Genomic DNA, 23,264 nt, shown 5'->3' on the forward strand with positions numbered 1-23,264 from the left:
GCATTGGATAGACCACATCAGCTTAAGGTCTACATAATTTTAGGTCTTCGTGTCTTAATTGCCGTCTTAATTTATATTCATTTTATTGATTATAATGCTCAGTTATATTTTTTGTTTAGATCTGATTTGGTTTATGTGAGGCATTGAATTTTGTCATTATTTGTTGTAAACCACTTTGAGTTCCCCCTGGGGTGAGAAAAGTGATCTATAAATGCAGTCAATAAATAAAGATTATTAAATATGGTTTTCTGTGGGCGAGCAGATGGCAACTACAGGATGGCATATGTGTGTATCAGAAACTAGAGCTGATGTGGTCTACCCAGTGCAATTTTCTTAATCAGCACCCCAAATAACCAAACCGAATCTAAAGTTGACTAAAAACTAACCTGTAACCCTTTTGGTACTAATGTTGAAGCGTGGTCCCTGATTGAAATGGTCCCTGGTCAAAAAAAGGTTGGGAACCACTGCATTCGATTATGTTTGTATGTCACCTGATTGTAGTAAGAGTGACTTAAAAAACCTCTGGTCAATCTTGCTTTTTTTCTTTTTCCCTATCTATCCATGCTTTCCCCTTGGGTTACATAATTTAAACTTCTGAGAATGCAACTGTATTGCCATTGTTCTTTGTAGCCACTTTTTGGCTGAAGAGCAGGGGAAAAACATCCTTGCATAATTTATCCAACTCTTGACACTACTGAGATTTTTCTGTTCCCACAAATATTCTTATGGAAATTTGGTTAGAAACTTTGAACATCTCATCGTCAGCTAAAACAAAATAGTCATTTTAAGCTATCTGCTCTTTTCCGCACAGTAATTTCCCACGCTTGTTATCTCCTCCATAACAGTTGTAAACAATAACCTTTCTTCTTGAGTCTGGACCACAAAGTGAAATGAAAAATACTCCCTATTTAAGCAGAGGTTTCAAGTGGTTTGGTACAGTTTATTCTGATGCTCGATGCACGATTTTTGTGCTTTGCAGATTTAAAAAAAAGCCGAGGAATAAGGGAAGGTACTTTTTATTTCTTTAAATATTAGTAACACTGCATGACACACTTCAGTGGTATTTATGTAACAAAAAGAAAGAACGGTTGTGCACCTTACTTCAGACATACTGTATTTTAAATACCCAAATGATTTGCATTCAGATTACATTTTCATTATACAAGCATTACAGACGAATCCCAGTAAGTACCTCAAAATCTTCTTGCATTACCATCTCCCACACCTAAGCTATATTATTCGGTCCTGATTAAAGATTTCTCCAGGAAATTTGGGATTTCAAATGGGCCAAGGAGAATGCCACATAATTCATTGGCAAAAGACGAAAAAGAAGAAGAAAACTCTTGAGGACCAAAGCAGCTGACAACTTCAGTGCATGGATTTAGCAGCAAGAAGGCAACTTACTTATAGAGGAACCATGCTAGGAAGAAGTTAAAAGCAATGGAAAGCTCCAACTTAGTATTTAGTTATGAGGTTAACTGAAGCTACGTACCATGCGGATTAAACGCTTCGGTAGAGGGGAATGAAGTTATCTTGCTATATTCAAATCCTTACTTTTCCAAGTGTGCACATGCCTTCGTCCCCCGATTTAGCCCAAACGAGAATCAGCACGTATTGTGTATATCTAATGAACAAAATCAGCAGAACAGATCTAGGAATAGAAGGCCTCAGCTCTTTCTGGCAAGTCAAGACTCAACTTGCGCTTCAAATGTTAGACAAGGTGAAACTGGGAGGCCAATTTGGTATTGTGACACTTAGCGTTAATGGAAGCAGTCTGCTATTTCAAAAATGCAGCTGTCATCATTTGTGTTCTAGGGATCATAAAGGATGAAACAGGACCAATTTTGTAAAGCGGTTCATTCGGATTTGTTCTTTCACTCCATTATAGGGCAATAGTACATAAATAAGGTTACTTGTAGCCAAGGAAAATCCAATAGAGAAAACCAGCCAGGGTTGCTCAGGTGTTCCTAAAACTCTGAGGCTTTTTTCCAGGGGACATTTAAATGAGAAATGCAGTACTGTTAAATGTAGGTTAACCCAAAACAACAGAATACGCCTCGATCAAAATGGTCATTTCAAAAACTAAAGACATTCTTTACAACTTCATTTAGTCTGAAAAGAAACACACTAAACTACAGTAGCTTGACCCTCTCGTAAAAGAAGAGTTCAAAAGATTCCACATTACAATTTCTGAACTTCAAAAAAAAATAATACACATTTCTAGCCCCGAAATCTACTTATGTGACGCATGGAACATCCTGATCCTAAACTCCCACTCAGAAGTCACACCCACTGATTCCAATGGAAATGATCTCTACAGAGCAGGCTTCCGACTGGGTGTCTTACAGAAACATAAGCAAATCTGCGTGATGCTCAAGCATAATAGTGCAAGTTCAGTGTAACTTTAACCAAGAGTCTCTCTCTTGCTACGTGAGAACAGCTATACGAAAGATATACACCAGGAATCTGGGGAGGGGTCAATTGGTACGGGGGGGCATCCTGTTTTGGGGCATCGGAGTCCATTTTAATAGGGTGTCTTGGCCGTCTTCTTCTTCTTCTGCTCCTCTCTCATCTTCTGCTTCTTCCTCTTGCTGACTTCTTTGTGTCCTGAGGAGACATGGCTTGTAAAACATTGTTCATACAGCAGATTCCCCTTCATTAAAGCAGATGTATCCCACGTTCGCTTAATGTGAGGCAGGTCTAAGGAAGCATAGGCACATTGCTTTCAGCATTGCTCTTCAACCTACGGCCCTCCAGGTGTTTTGGACTTCCATTCCCAGAATTCTTGACCCTTGAACATCAGGCTAGGGCAGGTATGGGCAAAATTCAGCCCTCCAGGTATTTTGGATTTCAACTCCCACAATTCCTAACAGCCAGTAGGGCCGAAGTTTGCCCATGCCTGGCCTAGGATTTCTGGGAGTTGGAAGCCCAAACAGCTGGAGAGCCGCAGACTGAAGAGGCCTGCTTGGAGCAAATTTAAATATCTCCCTTATCATTCATTCATTCTTAATTTATGGTGCACCACATTGGCTTTTCCACATGGCAGCCACTAATACAGTGGTTCTCAACCTGTGGGTCCCCAGCTGTTTTGGCCTTCAGCTCCCAGAAATCCTAACAGCTGATAAACTGGCTGGGATTTCTAGGAGTTGTAGGCCAAAACACCTGCAGACCCACAGGTTGAGAACCACTGCACTAATAGAAGACTTTCGAAGCTCCTAACTGTATTGAGGTTTCCAGCCTTCCTGTTAGAAAAGTCCTACCAACTATTTGGAGTACAGCTCTCTATCACATCTAGCTCATGGAGATCTTCCATGTCATGTAGTTGTTGGTTAGTCTTATCCTAAAGTCCTATGTCAGACTTTATATTCTTTTGAGTATTTCCAGAATGTAAACCTTTCTGCTTCTGTTAGATCTCGGATCTCAGAAACTATTCCCCATGGATTTTGCTCCCTCCTTTCATCTGTGAGCTACTCAGTCCTAGTTCAGGGCACGGCTGCAAATGATTTTTGGAGATTTGAAAACATTTGTTTAAAAGCCCTTCTCTGGTTAATTCAATTTAACTGTTACCTCCAGTTTTATTAAAGCTCCTTTAAGAGGATCACCCACACACTCTTGATTTCTAAAAGATATCTCTTTGAAGCTGTCAAGAAACTATTCTCAGGATGTCAAGCCATTCTGAATTACTCCCTTTTCCAATAAAATGACTAAAACATCAGATGCAAGCATCTCTCTGTACATGCTTGTGCATAAATAGTTGTATGTGAGATACCCTTAAGTGGTCCTAAACAGTATTTGTTATTGTATAATATGGTGTGTATATATGTGTGTGTGTGTGTGTGTGTGTGTTGTAAATGTATTGCATGGTATAAGTCTTTTAAGCAATAATATTCCAAGCATTATGTGTCCAGACTGAACTGGACATCAGGTTAACCTATAACTCATGTGCTATAGCATATTCACAGCAGTTTAAGCTGAATCTAGTTTTGTGCCAATCAATGGTCAATACTCCATTTGGGGGAAGCAACTGTACTTGCAAAGTTATTGTTTTTTCTATAGAGGTTGCATACAGCTTACCAGTTAGCTACACCTTACTACATGCCATCAAGCATTATGTTTTCTTGTATTCAAGAGTGAAACAATCTGCTATGTTCTGAAAGTGATAATTTAAGTTTTGGTCCCCTAAAAAATAACGGAGCTGTTCAAGTCATTCCTTCAGGATCCGAGCTACCCAATTCTGTCAGTCACCCAATAAGGGAAGCCAATTTGTAAGGTAGTACATTTATCACAGGTAGAATGTCAGCCATCACAGCTACAGCTGTCACTAAATAAGAAGATGTGATGCTATTAAGAGGCTTCAGGGACTGAATGATAGAGCAAAACCTCTACATCATGGTTCAAAAGGATAATCAGGATTCAAGAGCCTTCTAAAGTAGGTCACCCAAACCACTAGCAGAGATAACAATGTAATAACAGTTTCTCTTCTGTGTATAAGGCTGGAAGTGACAGTTCATCCTCGCAAGGAAGACAAAACTTCACAGATATTTGTCTCAATGAAGGGTGAGGAACCCACCTGGGCAAGCAGCACTGGAGTTCTGTGCCATGAAGATAGAATATATGTAATGCTACCTCATATGGAATCAGACCATCAGATCATCTTGGCCAACACTGACTAATAATTTTATATATATCTTTCCTGACAGGCAGGCCCGTAGCCAGGATTTTGATGGGGGGGGGGGTGAGTTTGATTCCGGGGGGGGGGGGCAGGGACTGAGGATCTACCCTAGCAAACCTTTTGTATCGTTATCCCAATACCCCCATGCATATGGGATATATTCGAGTATGGTGATCAGATCATGATATAAATAAACATAACAGTTTAAATAATGTAACAGTAGGGCCTTCTCATGGACCACCTTGAGAATTAAGGGGGGGGGCTGAAGCCCCTCAAGCCCTCCTCTGCTACATGCCTGCTGACAGGTGCTTTTAGTGAACAGACCAGGCACTGAATCACAATTGCTGGATCAAGCCTGCACAACTTGTGTCCCTCCAAGTGTTTGGGTCTTCAATTCCTAGAAGCCCTAGCCAGCTTGTTCAATGTTCGGGAATTCTGGGAACTGAAGTCCAAAATACCTGAAGGGCCACAGGCTGAGTAGGCCTGGCCAGTCTCTCCAGAAAAGCTGACTTTACTCTCTTCATCCATTCTTCTTCTCCCAATGTAAGCAGCTTTCTTAACTGAAAGTCATCTCTACCATACAAAGCAATACTTACCCAAGAAAGCAAAATCCTTAAGGATGCAAGAATCTAAATGATCAAACATTAAGATTTTGGAGCTGCAGTTGATAGCCTGTGAGCTCTTTTAAAAGGAAACAAACAACTTATGACCCTCCGGGTTTTGTTTGTTATACTCCACACATCAGCTCTCTCCAACATCTGTACTGGCCCAGGGCTGATGTGACTAACAACACCCAAAGGACCACAGGTTACTCATCTCTACTTTAAAAGACAGAACTTAAAACATTAAGGGATTCCTTCATCATGACCTTGCTGTTAGAATATGAACCAAGTTATATAAACACCGTAGGTTTGTTTTTCTGTAGTCATAGTAAGGATATGATTCCCATTTATACTGTTGTCACATGCACTCTCTTGGCTCACATTCTAATGCTTTATCTAGTGTTTAAAAAAGAGATGCACTACGCTGTGGGGCAAATTTTGACAACTGCTTTTTAAAGTTGCTGAGCAAAAAGCACAAAAGCACATGCTGGCAGGGGGCTCCTGATAGCTTTATCCCCTGGATTTCCAAGCTCTGGGTATGTGCAATATCAAAAGTCAAGAGGGAAGCTTGAACTAGAGAACTGATGGTCTCCACGAATATGAAGGGCTACCAGAAGAAAACAGGCAGAAGTCTGAAGGACCTAATACAACTTATGGACCAGCTATTTACACAAAGGGCTCTCAAGTTTAATTTGAACTAAATGGATTTCCTCTCAGTTATTTATGCATTTGTAAACTTGTAGATCACCATCCTTTGCTCTAGCCTCCCTGGGTCACAAGGGCTGGCAGGAGCCCTGAAGGTTCATTCCACCTCTGTATGTCCACAGCCTTCCCTCCCTACAGATTAAAGTTTCAATACTCAAGATTGCAGAACACTGTAAACACAAGAGGCCGAACAAGATGCATGAAGCCAGGAGTGACTGCAGATAAGATAAGGAATGATAAAAGGAGGGAAAATGTGAGCTAGCACTTCAGTCCTATGTAAGAGGGAAAGGCCAGACATGCATGCTCCCCTTCCTATAACAGAGACATATAGGCACCAAATCACGGCTCTGTTTGCTGCACTTTGAGGTTTTATGCAATGCAACTGGATTTACCAATCTTGGCTTCTCAGGAATACCTGTTGTCTATATTCTGTGAGTTGGATCCAAAGATACCTTCCTTCAGATCAAAGCACACTTTTCTCCTTCAATTAAAGAAATGGCCTTTGGATTCAACCTACTCTATATTTATAGATTCCCACGTGCCATAATGATGTGTGAAATGTCCCTCATATTCTGCTCAGTTTAAATAATTGTTGCTTCCTAAACTGGGAAACATAATCATTTTGGGACTTTCTCCAGTTTCTCAAACAGTTGTGGAAACAGGGAAGGCAGGTAATTTAAGCCTGGCATAAGATATATGTTTTGAAAGAAGGATCCTAGGTTGTACTATGAAGAAAACAGATTCCGACAAGCACGAAGTACCACAATTTCCCGTTTTAGCATGCACATGAAACAAACCAGATCGGCAACCTGCTGTACTTGCCTTTTCAATGGGGGCAGCCAGTAAAAACAAAAAAGGAGCGTGAATAATGGATTATTTATGTTAAGGTGCTTGTTAATACTGGATATCAAGGGGAGTGGGAATTTTGCAGCATTAATCTGCATATTAGACACTTTACATCTGGCACTGATTGGAACGAATGAAAATGCAGAGTGCTTGATCTCAGCCTTCAGCTATATTGCTGGTACTTTCAAAAGAAAATGGAAGGGCGTGTTGTCAGCATTGGTGGAGGGGACTCCATCAGATCTCATTACTAAAAACTCTAAGGTAGTAGGGCAATGTCAATAAATAAATCCAGTGGGGCTACTAGAAATTTGCTTTAAAAAATGGAATCCGGAAAAAGGAAAGGAAGCAAGACATCATCCATTAAAAGAAAGTACTGCAATTTGCAGTAGGTTGTGTGACCTTTTGGGCATAAGGCATGGATTTTATTCCGACAGCTTCTGAAGCTGGGAGGGTGAAGTCCCCCAGAGAACTCTGAAGCTAGTTTAAATGCAGAGAGAAAAGAGCAGTGTGCGAAATGCTAGCGTCAAATCAAAGCGCAGCACCATGATCTCATTCGGCTCTTTTTCTTAGGCTTTTGGCTAACTTGCGTATCTTTTTTTGTGACTGGTGCTTGCGTTACCACTGACTCCTTCTCTTTGACATTTTCCTGGTTCTTTACCAGTTCCTCCTTTTCTACTGGCTCCTCATTCACCCGCTTGTGCACACCTGAGGAATAATGGGGACTCTCCCAGCCGGTCATAACCAAGTCATCGTCCTCATCACTATTACAGTGGAAGACATGCTTGGGATAGGCAGCAGGCTTCAGGGACTTTGGAGAGCGGACACTAGTAGGCTGGAAAGGCAAGGCATTCTGTCCTCTGCGTCTGCATTCCTCTGCCAAAGCTTCATCGTCAGCTACACCTGAAGAGGGGAAAAAGCAGACTATTCAAGAAAGAAACGAGCGGATCACTCAAGCTTTGCGTTCAATGGAAAAGTGAACAAGTCAGAAGCAAGCAAGTCTGTAAACCAATCTTAGTTGTTGTTTTGGGCAAGTCACTTAAGCTCTTGATACTTCCATTTCTCCATGTGTAACATGCCAGTAGGTCTCTGTCCTATGGGCATCTCTGTGTCTCCCTGTACCAACAAACAATGACTGAAGAACTACATTGCTATTTATTATAGTGAGCTAAGAAAAACAGCAACTGATCTACATATAAATCAATATTTCAAGCAGCACAGGGCTCCAACAACACCACAATCTGCACAAAGGAACTACCATGTCCTCCACATTTTGAAGGAATTTATACAAGTGCATGCTTGCTCTTCCATTTAGGTCATATCTGAGCTCAACAGGTATGACATTTCATATGTTCCACAGTCTGAATAATATATTGGAACATCAAGTTTCTGCAAGAAGGATTCCTCTGGGAAATTCTGCCACACAAAGTTCACAGCAAGATTTGATCAACTGACCTACTGTCTTGAATGTTCAGAAACCGTATCAACAAATCAGTCATTTAACTGTTGAGCTAACCGCAGGCTCCTAAAGAACATAATTAACTAGGAGACAGCAAAAGTACTTTGGTAATAGTGAAGAGCTAACTATGGTGATGGTTAAAAGTAAAGATTAATAAGGAAAGCATGCACTGGGAAAACCAGATTTGCTGGACATAAGTCATGAGGCAATACAGTAAGTTTGGATGCTGTGTGTTTTATGCAAAAAACATAAGCTTCCATTTATAAATCCCTATATATTCAGATTTTTAGTTGCAAAGGAGAAAGGAAGTGTGTAGGCAATACTTAGTAGTGAGGAAAATGCTTTCAGTTTTCTTCCAAAAACCAGTTACAAGATGTAATTGTGCACTGCAGGAACACAGAAACTAGTGGGAGGCAGTAGCCCTCTAAATGAGGATATCGCACCCAGTGGGATGAGTAAGACTGAAATCCTGAAATAACTGCTACATCAGTACATTCCTGTCATTCAATAAGCTAGCAGAGGCAAGCAACTTTGAAAGCAAAAGTAAAAAATGATTATTCATGTAGGTATGATAAAAAACCAGGTTTCTGATAGGTGTGTTCAAAGTTCCTTCTGGGAAGGAGTGCAAAAACTTAAAGTACAAAAGCAAATAAAAGCACTTCTGTACAGTTCCTTTCTTAACCAAGTTCCACCTTTAAAGATGCCATTAACATCGATATCATCCGGAGCACAAAGAATTACACGAACTCACAAATTCATGTCTGAATGCAAATATGAACAGCTGCTATGTTCAATGGACACATATTCGGGAGTAAGCAACAGCCCAAGTTTCAAGGGCCCTTAACAGATCTCAGAAGAAGATAATGGGTAAGTTTTTCAAAAACCTGGGGGTTAGGCAGATTGAAAAATGCTTTGAGGGGAAGTCATGTTTTAATTGCATTGAACTGCATTATATGAGTCTACACTGACCATATAATGCAGTTTGAAATTGCATTATATGGCAGTGTAGATGGGGCTTATATCTTTCAGGATCCAACCAGAAATTTCCCTTGTGTGAGATGCAAAACATAAAAAGGAGAGAAATTGGGCCTGAATTTTCCCATAATTCCCTGAGATCACGACACCACAAACGATAAACAAAAAAAAACTCAGAGGCTACTGCTTACTATTAGGTATAAAATTCGCAAGGGACAAGCCATAAGATTAAAGAACATGAAGATTGTCCTAAATACAGATGCCTCCACCTAAAGGACAACTCCAATTTTCATGTGTGAACCCTGTAAAACTTTACCAAGAGATAAACATCAAAAGAAAATGAAAGAGGTACTGGAACTTCTTACACATTGTTAATTATGTTTAATAGATAGTTATTAAGCATGGTGTCATCCAAGGTGGTGCCCATTCTGTGCATGTTTTCCCAATTGGTTCATGCATGAGTTGGTTAGAATGACAAGAAGACTGAACACAATTAATGACTGGGAAGTATTGCAGGGGAAGTACTGCACTTTGAACCAGTGTTAAGAGTTAGCTCAAGGGGATGAGAAGTCCATAGTACTACTACCTATTATTTATTTATTTATTTACAGCATTTCTACCCTACTCTTCTCACCTCTAAAAGACTCACCTCTTAGACTTTCCCTGACTGTGCAGCCTAGTCTGAAATTTGTATTTTAAATATATATTTAAGATTATATTATGAACTTTTGCCTTTACATATATATGTTTTAATTTTAACATTTTTGGTGTTTTTATGGGGTTTGTGTACTGCTTTGACATTTTTTCTGTTAATTTGATTGATTATTGATGTGATCAGTTTATATATTAATTCACTGACTTGCCCAAGAAATGTTTTACATTAGTTGTTTAGATGGTTCAGGAAGTCCTTGGCTTAAAGACAGAAAATGCACAATACATGGCATTCTTTATTAGTTTGTGGATTACACTGTGTTGCAATGTACACTGATTAAAGCCCATCATGATAGGTCAAGTCATTGTGTTGCAATTCTAAACAACAGCATGATCATATCAGACAAACTGGCAATAATTCAGGGGATTTCCAATTGCTTGGAAAATAAGAAAGTTATGTGTAAAGATGTATTGTCGAAGGCTTTCATGGCCGGAATCACTGGGTTGTTGTAGGTTTTTTCGGGCTATATGGCCATGTTCTAGAGGCATTCTCTCCTGAACATGGCCATATAGCCCGAAAAAACCTACAACAACCCTATGTGTAAAGAATATTCTGGTGCGGAACTGTTGCTTCTATATACCATGCTAGCTAATTTTAGATCCTAAAAACAGGTCCTAGGACAAATCAAGGCTGAACTCTCTCAAGGAGAGTTTTTTATAATTTGACGGTATCATCAGATGGCACTGTTCATTAGAAAAGACAAATCACTGAAGCAAAAGAAAAAGAGAAAGAGTACATTAGAGGTGGATGGAGACACAACGAAATCACAATCCTGACTGTACCAGACTCATGGCTGCTGATTGCAGGATATCATGGAGGTCTCTTATTTATAGGGTTGCCATTAATTGTGACCAAGAAGTGTACAAGGATATGGTTATCCCTATTGTATGAAGTGGGGAACTGGAATAGTCCCAGGATCAGTGTTTCATGGAGAAAGAAACTGCACTTCATTCTATTCCTGATGGCACTGGACACCACTGGATTATGGAAGATTTCTCTAATGTCATGCATTTTCTGTGTGTTGTCATCCCTAAGCAAGAGCATTAGCCAGGCTGGTCAGAGATGAGATTTGCAGTCCAATACAGCTGAAGGGAAATCTGCTCTAAGTGAAGATGACACCGATGCTGCACTTTTTGGACCCATCTCCAGGAGGGGCAGCCAACTAATCTGAAGAGGGACAGAGCAACACAGCAGTCATCTTTCCCCTCTTAATGCCTGGATGCTTAACACTGCCTGAGGGCCAGGACTGCAAAAGCATGTGCAAGGTATTTTACCCAGGATAGTTTACTGAAATTTGTATTAAATAAAGGTTATTGCTGCCAAAGGTGTGCCCTTAGGCTTTAATTCATATTTTATGAAGCAGCCTAAATCACAGAAGTGAATTGTAGTATTTTGTAGAATCACAAGAATGTGAATTAGCTTAGTGTTCTTTGCACGTAAAGCAAACACAAGCTCAAAATCCAAATCTCCTTATGTTATTCTGTTTGAACATAATCCTCTTATCTTGAGAAGTAGGTACAGAGTGTGTGTATGTGCAGAAGAGGTTTTTTAAAATGAGATATATATTCCAGCCGGTAGAGAGCAGTAGCGTACAAGGAGAAAGACCAACAGTGAAGTCATCTTTCAACGGTTTGATAGGAACATGGAGTTTTTTTTAGGTATGTCTAATAAAAGGATAAAAGGAGTGTTGACAAGGCAGTGCATCTGCTGAGGATGCCAGTTTCAATACTACTGGGAATCCTCCATTCTCATAAGCAAAACTGTATACACATAAATTCTTCTTTATATACTTTGGAAAGCCCAAAAGGTAGTTACCAACCTATCTTTATTTTGAAATAACGTGTGTCCTCGAAGGGCAAACAAAACAGGTATAAAGTATGAGAACTGATGGCATGAAGAAAGGACTTGATCTATCATAGATCTAGCAGTGGACACTACAGTTTATGGTCATATGAAATCACCTTACGCACCTTCTAGATCAATAGTTCTCACCTGTGGGTCCCCAGGTGTTTTGGCCTTCAACTCCCAGAAATCTTAACAGCTGGTAAACTGGCTGGGATTTCTGGGAGTTGTAGGCCAAAACACCTGGGGACCCACAGGTTGAGAACCACTGTTCTAGATATTGAGAAAGGCTACAAGAAACAGCTGTCATCAGCTCCACTTCTGAAGACAAAGAATGTGGGACTAGATGCCTCTTTCTCCAAGGGGCATATACTATTCTCATGTTCTCTCCAAGTGCTAATACTTCTCAAATGATGACACCAAAGTGGATCAAGTCTGTAATTAACATATATACGCCAATAAAGTTGGTCCTGGGTAAATGGATCTCTTACGTCTATATCTATAAAATGTTTACTGTGGATGTTGAGGCTATATAAACTGTGTGTTTGGCATGATAAGAGAACAGACTTCCCCTTCTAAATGGAAACAAGCCACAAAACAGGAAATCCCGATGTGTGTGTTTGGTTTTAATACACAAATGTTTCAGTGTGCCCATGGTATCCTATGCTTCTTTAGACATAGGGCTGATGTGATCAGCATTGTACAGGATCAAGTCCGGAATCCATTTCACAAAACAGATGCTACTTATTTCTGTGTGCGTATACTAACGGCTTACAGAGAAGATATTATCCAACTGCCAAGCTCACACTCCCTGGATTATTTTTAGCACTGGCAGTAACTGACTTTCAAAACAGAGTTCCCATCAACATTACTTGGGGAGCGGCAGCTTCGTGTAGTTTGGTGTCACTAAAATGATGAATTTTAGCACTAAGTTTGCTTCAAGCTTCTCACAAGGCATTCCCAAGTTAAGAAAGAGGGTGTACCTTGGCAAAACTTGACTGAGCTTGCAAATCTTAAAGTGAAACAGCAATAAACCTATTCCCGCATAAGTCATGACGGAAGCAAGAGATCATCAGGTGTCTGTGGAAGGGTTGACATTTTCACAAGGTGGCACACAGCTTCCTCAACCACACCTTGACCTGAGGCTGTACCTTAATGGCTGGTGGTGATGTGTGTATGAAAGGTGTGGTTGCTTAGTCTACATTGGGTTATACTCTCAAAATAAATGTGCAACCAATGGGAAACACATTTACAGTGTTCCCTCGCTACCTCGGAGTTTGCTTTTAGCGGACTCACTGTTTCGTGGGTTTTTGAAAATATTAATAAAAATATTAAAATATAAAATATTTATGTCAAGTGGAGGCCAGGGACCCGAGAACTGCGGTGGCCTGAGGTGCGGTGGGGAAGGCCTGCCTCCCTGGCCTGCTGCTGCCTACATAGCTCCAGAGGCTCTGCTGGGGTCCACGGAGGCCAGGGAGGCAGGCAGGCGCCCTTGGGATGAGCTGTGAGATGGGTAAGGAAGTGTGAGTAATAAAATAATATTATAAAATAATGTATAAATATTAAAATTAACATGGCATCCCTGCTTCGTGGATTTTCACTTATCGCGGGTGGTCCTGGAACGGAACCCCAATGATAAGTGAGGGAGCACTGTACTTTCATTTGTATAAAAAACATGTTTGAAGTGTTATCATTCCGAAGGCAGGAATACAGTCATTTAGATTCTCAAGAACACAGTACTAACTTAGAAATGCTACCATACGGGTAAATTACAAAGCTTCCCATTCACAAAATCGCCCTGGCTGCTCTGTTGTTTCCATCATTGCTACACTAAAACTCCACCGCATATATCAGTACAACTGAAAAAGCCTGCTGCAATGTTTTGGAAATGAACTTTAAAATGCATACGCTTGGTTTTGTGGACCTATTTATTTATTTGTTTATATGCCATATTTAACCCCGCTTTCTCTATCCCAGCAAGGGGACTCAAGGCAGCTTACAATGAATGGCACATACGCAGTGCCTCAAAACAACACCTAAAAATAGCTTAAAATTACAAGATATTAGACATGATTAAAATACATTTAAAGTTAAAAACATGTCATCCAGAGTTCAGGGTCTAAGGACATTCCAAGGTCAAATTGCACATAATTCTATATTTGGAATACAGCATTGCCCTAATTTTCAAAAGCCTGCTCCAAGAGCCAGGTTTTGACCCTCTTTCTGAAGGCTAGTAGGGAAGGGGCTGATCTGATGTCAAGAGGGAGGGCATTCCACAATCGAGGGGTCACCACTGAGAAGGCCCTATCTCTCGTCCCTGCCAACCATACCTGTGAGGCAGAGCCTCCCCAGATGATCTTATCTCCGAGCTGGTTCGTAGGGGAAGATATGTTCAGACAGGTAGCCTGGGCCAGAACCGTTTAGGGCTTTATAGGCTGTGCTTTGACACTGACTTCGCCAGAAATACAAATCAGTAAAAAGATAGCTAACACAATTTCCCACAAAACACTTTTCACACTTCACTGTAACATTCCCAACTATGGTTTAGCTAATGATCCTGCTTTTCCGTATTTGGGGACTGATGAGCCTCCAGCTAGTAGCATGCTTCATGTTAGTCCAATACGAACTGTCATATTATGGCCCACAACCAACATAGCTTTGTCAAACTAATAGATGTAACTCAGAAAAACAGCATGACTGAAACCCATGGGCTACAGCAGATTTTCCTCAGGCAATAATTCAGAACAAGTGACCATCTGAGAAGGAAAACACTAGACAGAATGGTCACAAGCATGAAAAATATCCACAGAGGAAACACACATCTAAGCATAGAGAATAATGTTAAATGTCAGCTACTACATAACAAGAAGCCAAATCTCCAAGCATTAAGAACTGCCAATGCTTCCAGGTTCTTGCCCACAGTTTATGTAGGTCACAGCCTGTCCTAAGACACTGTTTGTGCCTCCAAATCATGATGTTCTGTGCCATGGGCCTCGTTTTTGGAGCCAACTATAGCAACATGCATTCCTAAATCATGGGATGTGATCAGCTGTTTAAATATAGTTGGGGATTTAGGAGCGCACAGTGTTTATTAAGAAGGGAGGTTTGGGTAATTGGGGAAAACCTACTTCTTACATTAAGTGCTAAAGCCGTAGTCAGTCCCATAAACAGCTGTTCCCAAATGTTATGCTTCAGCATTGCTTTTGGCTGAATGAGGGTTAGACTTTGAGGACTGTGCTTTGTGGGATTTTCTTTTTCCTTCTCAATATCTTTTATGAACGCAAATTATAAACATCCTGGATGTGATATAAATGCAGGATTGGCAAGATCCAGAACAGATATGAATGCCAAATATTAAACCTTGCTGATGCATGTGAACCAAAGTAAAATATGGCTGTTTTTCTCCCTTGGCCTTTTTGTTTTATTCCCACTCCTATCAGTACTTCCTGGTCCCAGTTTCAGGAGCATCAGAGGGAAAATGACAGGGAAGGCTTCCGACACAAACTGTCAGCCCTAAGACCAGAACACAGAAAACAACCTTCTTCTTTCCAAGGAATCTTTTGCCTCTTTGCTTCACATTACCCCTTCATTTCCAGCTACTCTCAGTTTTCAATCTAAGACTGTCCATAGCATCTATAATACAGCCAGCTGCAATGTTTGTTCAAACACTTCTGAATATTACTAGCTAATGTTTGAAATTCCAAGAAAACTCACAACTTGCTGCAAGTCCAAATAAGGCAACGTTATAAAAATCCATTTGCTTTTAAAAAAGAAAAGAAAAGAAAAGAAAAGAAAGCTCTACTGCCAATGCATTGCTTTACTTCATGGTATTATTTCTACAAGCACGTCAGTCCATATATGTCATGCTAACCAAATAACATTCCTGCATTTAAGATTCTGTGAAAAATCATCATTTTACAATTTCCTAACAAAAACATGCTGACAGGAGGATGAAATCATCCAGCAATCAGTTATGGAATGAGAGAGCAGCTGCTGAGTCAGTGCCATTTAAACTGTATTTTTAAAAGCCAGGGAAGCGGAGTGGGATGCAAATTTAGTGCATAATTGTAAACATGCTTCATCAGAAGCCCTACTGAGCTGCTGCCTTAATTATTATATATAACATGTAAACAGCCAAGTTTCTTGAGTTTCATGACAGGTTCCTAGGGGTTCTGTGAGAGATCATGATTGGAAAAAAGAAACCTTTTTGAGTCAGATATAACTCACAGCACACAGGGTACTAAATTTATATGGGATATAGGGATTATAGGCTATATTTCAGAAGAAGGAACTCGTAAACCACCTTTGAGTATTTCTTGTCTACAAAAATGCTATGAAATTCATGGGGTTATGATGTAAATCATCAGATTACTTCAATTTCACAGCATTTTTAAGACACTAGACAACACACAAACAGGTTAGTAGGCAACACACACACACACACACTAGTTTAGAGATGCCGAATTCCATTGAAGTTTTTGTATCCATTGCACCTGGGATTCCTATCTTCTTTAAAAGTTCAGCACACCTATCATCTTTCTCACACTTTTTCCAGATGCTTACAGTAACAGCAACTAATTCAATTCCCATTTGAAGTTCTACACTAATTACGACTCTCTTAAATTCCATGTTGATTAGATGAAAAAATATTCATATTACCTACTGAAGACATCTAAGATCTATCATATTAACTTTCAATGTGATCTAAATTTTAATTTTATTTTTATTGATTACATGGGTTGTTGTATCCCTTCCTTTAAGCAACACAGATCAAGATATACATCTGAACTGTTTATTTGTACAATAAATAAACAAGGTTATGTTGAAATGAGCAAAGTCACCCAAAGAGTTCCAGGCTGCCAGGTCCCAGTTATGCTTGTTTGTACGGTTCAAGAGCTCTGAAATAAGGGCTGGGGAAATATTAGACTGGATTATAGATGCCAGTGATAATCTGAAGACAGCATGCAGACAACAAAAGAACGACATCATGTGATAAGAGAAATGAAGGTGAGACACACAACAAAGGAAATGGTGGATGGGTGATGGGGCCAAGCAACACGAAAAAATTGCATTAATCTCTGTGCCAGATGGGGATAGTTGATGCTTTGGGGCAGTTATTTCCTGGCATGACAAATCTTGTTGACCTCACTCTTCCTCCTCTGTGACTTCTAATCTACTTTTATGTAAGTTCACTGTGTTCCAAATATGCCTGCGCAACACTGGGAAGATAAACTGGGAAATTCCCATGCTTCCCATAGTGTTTCACTCCTCATGAGAAATGTGGTTTTGAAAGAGCAATTCCAAAAACTGCTTTGATTAATTACTATTATTATTATTATAGTACTACATCATTACTATAGTAGAACAGTTAATGAGGAGCAGTAGGTCATGGTGATGCAAACTAGGTACAAGTTCATGACAACAATAAATCTCCCAGAACCAAAATGGCCAGAGGGGCAGGCTCTGCCTGCATAGATAGCCCTCCAGACCAGTGTTTCCCAGCCTTTGGTCTTCCAGGTGTTTTGGACTCCAGCTCCTACAATTCCTAGCAGCTGATCAGATGACTGGGATTTCTGGGAGTTGAAATCCAAAACACCTGGAGGACCAAATGTTGGGAATCAATGTTCCAAACCATCTTAACTTACACTGAAAAATACCAACATCTGAACAAAATGTAGATCTATGACACTTTTTTTTTCTCCTCCTATATGATTTAAAGCTCCTTGCCCAATGAAGAAGCTAGTGGAGCTTGCATGATGAATTTTGTACATTTTGGTTGACCTAATAAAGGTATTGTTGTTTTGTAGATTTTAGTAAGAGTTGCTCCTTTAATACCCAACCTCTTAGCCCTCCCGTAGGATGGCTTTTCTGATCATTCTCCTGTAGCACTCTGTTATAGACCTCTATTTTTAGAAGATTTCATCTGGCAATGCTACACCTCAAACTATTTTTAAATCCAAGATAACCCTGGCAAACTGTAAAGGATTCTTCAACAGTCAAACAAAAGCACTGCAGGAACAATGATATTCCTTCATTGCTTCTAAGAGCTTTTGTTTGCCTGTTGAAGAATCCTTCAGCTTGTCCTTCACATGTCAAAGGTCACTGTCTAAACACAGTAAGTTTTGTTTCAATTCATTCCTCTTAACACAGTTACTTTCAGAAGCTGAAATGATTGCAACAACACAAAGAAAACAAAGCACGGGATCTGTCAATTTAGGAATTAATGTATTCTCGAGCCTCGGTACTATCTAGTGTCATGGTGGTTGACCTGTATAGAATGTAGCCTTGTACTCTAGTTTCTCACCATGTGTCAGCCGTATACTATGCCAGGATATGACTGTAGAAAACCTCTGAGGATCCTAGTGTAGGGATCCAGAAGGTGCCTAGTATGGGAAGGAATGGACAACAGTAAGGTTGGGTAGGAACCTCACTACTGTACCAAGACAAAAAATGTCCTTGAACACTAAAAAGGCACTGTCCAGAACATCTCTGCACAGCCCTGATGAGCAGTACAGCCACTCAATGGGGTTAGAGTCATAATATGTTTATCTGCCTTCCCTTGTCCTCACCCCACCTCACAAGCCTTGGCACACAGCATAGTTGCCTGAGCTCCACTTAACTTTCTTTCTGCCAAGACATATAATGAGAACAGATTCCCTCAGTCTTGTGACAAAGAAGCAAACATCAACAAATTCAGTGGTTTTTTAACCTCCATCTCTCCAAATGTTTTGGACTACAAACACACCAACATCCTTCACCATTACTGATTGGTGGCATTGATTTCGGGGAGCTGAAGCCCAAAACAGCTGGGAGGCCACAGAATGGCAACTGCTCCTTTGAGCAGTGAAACAAAAAAGTCATAATCAACCAAATGGAATATCTCAACATTCATGCAGGGTGTCCCTCCACACCTGGTATACAAAGAGTACAACAAATAGGATATCAATTGATCAAGGAGGAGGAGATGGCTCCAGCAGCTTGCTGACCCTCCACTTTTGTTCAGGCAATTACTGTTGTACTCCAGCCAGCAGTAGTAGTCGCCTGAACAAAAGTGTAAGATCAGCAACCTTTCCCAAAATGGAAATCTGGCACTATTCAGAGCAAAAACCCCAAGCCAAATTTCCCCACACATAAATGCTCACTGCACAAAGCCATAAGAAATCCACTGATCTCTCAACTTCTGTTTGTCCGTCTGTAAAATGGCAATGACAATGTGGCCTGCCGTCTGTTCCAGGATTACTGGAGAGATGATGTTTGTAAAGAGCTTTCAACACTTGAGATGTATGATATAAATGCTCCTTGTTATCAGCAGTAAGCTGGTCTAAGAAACACTGCCTTTTATGTGGGTCCCTGTGTTGTGCTTAATTGTTTGCATTTTTGTATTTGGCACTCAAAGGAGTACTCCGTGGCATACCAAGGTGTCCAAACATGTTTTCTCTGTTTACTCTGCAGATTGCAAAGTCTGGTGATTAGGAATTCGTAGTTTTGCAAAAGCTCATGCAAATTCCAAAAGCACCTATGTTGAGACATCAAGGCCACAAGAACCAATGAAACACAGCAACAGATCTTGTGCAACAGAAATTCTTCAACTCTTTTAGAAGAAAGATTGGTTGTCTCAAGAAAACACAGATAAGATCATACTGAAACAGGAGAGGGGAAGTGAAATGCAAGGGGGAAAAAGGCACTGAGCCCTTTCCTAAGAGATAGAGAAAAACAGTATATATCCTTTTATCACTGAAACAAGCCTTCCCGGCATCTGGCAAATACTATGAAACACAAAACTCGCAGATCCAGTTCAAGTTGATGCCTATATAGATGTACATTATAGATGTACATTGATGGAGTTGGTCCCTCCACATTTACATTTGATTCAACTCACTGAACCTGGAGCTTCCAGCCACATCTCCTGGAAAGTGAACTTCAACTTAAAATGTTCCCCACCTCCACTTCAAATATGACACATCGTGTGACACATTCCCTGAATGGTACAAAAAGAAGCCGTTTGGTTTTTAACAGCATATATTTCCTTAATCTTACGTCTCACAACCTTGTGTTAAATGAGCATTTGTCCCTCCCCTGTGAAATAGGGGTGGAAGCCATATATTTTTTTAAAAAAAATAATCTTTATTGAAAATTTTCCTTAAAAACAGAATAACACACACACACACATATATATACACACACATTAAAAAAGAAAAAAACCCTTTGAATTAACAAAGATAAAGAGAATGAAAGAAGTAAGAGAACAGAAAAGAAAGAAAAAGAAGAGAAAGAGAAAAGAAGGAAAAAGAAGGAAAAAGGAAAAAAAAAACATAAAAAAGATATATACAAGACTTGTGGCTTCCTAGGTATCTTTCATGTGGATTGTTCCTATTCCTTCTTCTATCTTTGTATCATTCATATTTTCCTCTTTTCTTTCTATAGCACTATATTTCTGATCTTATGTTTCAAATATTTATGTTTGTTTTAACTGTGGTAATTTGCTGGGGGGAGAACAGGGAAGATATTTACTAGCAAAAGCATGCTTTCACCACAGGAGCAACTCTTTCACTGCTTTATTTTTGACTTATCAGCCTTTATTTAATGCTTTAGATTTCATATAAGCCATTTGAAAAGGCTTGTTAGCAGCAGTATTTTCATTTTTTTTAAATCCTCCTACATGAATTATGATCTTGGTTGCCTTTACATTTATAGCTACTGTTATGAACAAACAAGCTTTTGATTTGCAAATAACAATACCTGCAAAGTACAGGTAGCTAGTGTGAAGCAGTATATTGTGAAGATGACTATTAGAGTGTTTTCACTCAAGTGAAGATACATTTGGGGTTATATAAAATCATATAATCTGCTAGGGTTTTCTTCTTCTTCTTTGGGAATGAACTGTTTTCTTTCCAAAAAGCTATCATAATTTGAGGAAAAACAAAGTATCTGTGTAAACATGGAGCTCTTACTTGATCTGGCAGAAAATGTACAGACAGCAATGTCATCTAAGCTAGGAAAAAGTATTTTAATTTAACCCAGACACCAGCTGACAAGGCATCAAGTCTTAGCTTGTACCAATTGTCCTAGATCACTCACTCCAACCACATACACATCCTTAAGTATTCCACAAGCTCAGGGAAATACAAAAATATGGACAGATGCAAATTCTTTACATCCTTTTGCAATTTGTAAGATGGGTGTGATAGCTATCTAAATCTGGAGGACCTAAATATGGTAGTGTGCGTATTGAGGACCTCAAGAGTGGACTTCTGCAATGCACTATACATTGGGCTACCTTTTACCAAGATCAGAAACTCCAATTTCTTATAATTTAATGTTAAATTTACAAGACCGTTTTCAAGTCTAAAACAGCAATCAAAAATGCATACATAGGAGAAGGCTGTGTGTAGAAATGCTTGTATTAGGGGATACTGCATATTGAAGAGAACATCATATGATTTTTGAAGGGTTTTTAAAAAGTAAAATTGAAACTGATAATGAAACATACAGAACAGGTTTGTGATTGAAAACCTAATAAATTAACATGTACCTGAAATAGACTGATACATTGGCCCCTACTTTTGAGTTCCTCTGCTAAATGCATTTCCATTTTGCTCCTCTGCACTCATGAGTTAAAAACAGACAGCCCTCCATTTGTTGTGGGTAGAAGTGCAAGACCCCCATGAAAGCGGGAAAATGTTAAAAAATGTGTTTTTTAAAATCTGAGAGAACATCTCTCTAGGTCTCCAACACAATTCTATGATCAACTTCCATAGGACATTGACCACAGAATTGTATTGGAGGATCTAGAGCAGTGGTTCCCAACCTGTGGTCTATGGACAACCAGTGGTCTGCAAGAACTAAAATATGATCCACGGCCTCACTATTACTACACCATTGCAACAGGAGTGACTGATCTCGTGAAACCCTCTTATTGTGCCGAGGCTTATTAAATATTGTTTTCTGTGGATGAGAAGACGGCGACTACTAGATGGCATGCAAAACTAGAGCTATCCAATGCAATTTTCTGAATCAGCACTCAAAATAACCAAACTGAATCTAAAGTTGACCAAAAACTAATTCATAACCCTCCTGGTACTAACGTTGGAGAGTGGTCCCTCGTCAAAGTGGTCCCTGGTCAAAACAAGGTTGGGAATCATTGATCTAGAGATTTCTACAAAGCACATTTTAATCACATATAGGAATAATCCAATCTACAAAAGCCAGCCCTTCAAATATGAAAGGCTGGTTGTAGGAGGAATGCTAAAAAGCTTGCCTAAGTACAGGCCTATTAGCAATGGATACTGGGCCAAATGGGCCACTGGTCAGACTAAGTTTAAGACATTGTCTATGGTTCCTGGAGGTACTGCATGTTTATAAGTAAGATTCTATCATCAAGTTATCTGGATTGTTGCTTCACACAATTAAGCCATCAATTGAGTAACGTAATAGCTTTCTTAACACTATCAACTTTAACTCAAGTCTCTTTTTTATTGGAATAGTCAGATTAGATGATTATCTGTCACAAAGAATGTGGATTACATCAGAAAGATCTGAGAAAAAAAGCAAGCTCGGAATGAACGAGTGGGGGGCAATTGTAATCTAGTTATTAAAGGAAAAGCAAATGTGTACCTTCAAAGACTTCTTTGTGTTCAAAATGTACGAAGTCGGTTACTGCCTGGACAGTTTCCATAAAGTCATCTTCAAATTAAAAAGTTTCCAATAGAAGCAAGCCTATACCTTTGCTGCTTCTCAGAACTATATCTCTGCCTATACAAGCTTGAAAAATAGAATGTTGACCATATTGCCACTGCTGAATCCTCTCCATTTTGTGAAGAAAGAACACATTCTTCCTGCTTTTTGTAAGGAAGTATTTGGGCACCAGTATAAGAGTAACAGAATGATTGTTATCACTAATGGACTTCCATGTCCATCACAGTAAGTCATGCATATTCTGCAGTGATTTATTAATTGTTCAGTGCCACCCACATTTCCGCAGTCGTCTGGCAACGTGCCTCTCCCATTCAAGTCAGCTACACTGAGTTGGAAATGGCCTCATGCTACTTTCCTTGACCTATGAAGCTGTCTAGTTAGCAAACTGTGACCTATATTGTCAGCTGCTTTAAACAAACTATCTGTTCAAACTCTTAATTCTGGCTGCTAGCCATTAACAGGTCCAAACCTGAAGCATCCGAGACGACTTAGGGAATTTTCACCACCACACCCAACAACAAACTTTGATTTCCATCCAGGGCCAAGTGACTTGACAATTTAGTACTGAGTTTGTATCAAAAATCAACTGTGCATCGACTTTTCCAACGCTCTCACAACAGAAGGTATGTGCTTGCATAGATGTATTTGTGCATCTACCAGCAGTGACTTATGGAAGGAAAACAGTGTTACCATGGATCTAATCTTATGCAAACTTTCCAGGGAGAACACATAACTGAAAACACATTTGTCTGCCCTTTT

At 39.7% G+C, this 23,264-nt stretch overlaps 1 protein-coding gene across 2 annotated transcripts in view; it reads right to left on the minus strand.

Moving 5' to 3' along the window:
* Nucleotides 1–1,000: 1,000 nt before the first annotated feature.
* The window catches only part of DNAJB6 (DnaJ heat shock protein family (Hsp40) member B6), a 60,467-nt gene continuing 38,203 nt past the window's right edge, over nucleotides 1,001–23,264 (minus strand). For both annotated transcript variants that reach the window (XM_060782575.2, XM_060782577.2), the window contains exons 9-10: nucleotides 7,531–7,725; nucleotides 1,001–2,607 (exon numbers count right to left, since the gene is read on the minus strand). In XM_060782575.2, coding sequence (XP_060638558.1) covers nucleotides 2,525–2,607; nucleotides 7,531–7,725 — 278 coding nt within the window. In that variant the 3' untranslated portion in view covers nucleotides 1,001–2,524. The remainder of the gene's footprint in view (nucleotides 2,608–7,530; nucleotides 7,726–23,264) is intronic.

The sequence above is a fragment of the Anolis sagrei genome, chromosome 6 (assembly GCF_037176765.1).
Source record: "Anolis sagrei isolate rAnoSag1 chromosome 6, rAnoSag1.mat, whole genome shotgun sequence".
Classification (NCBI taxonomy): Eukaryota; Metazoa; Chordata; class Lepidosauria; order Squamata; family Dactyloidae; genus Anolis; species Anolis sagrei.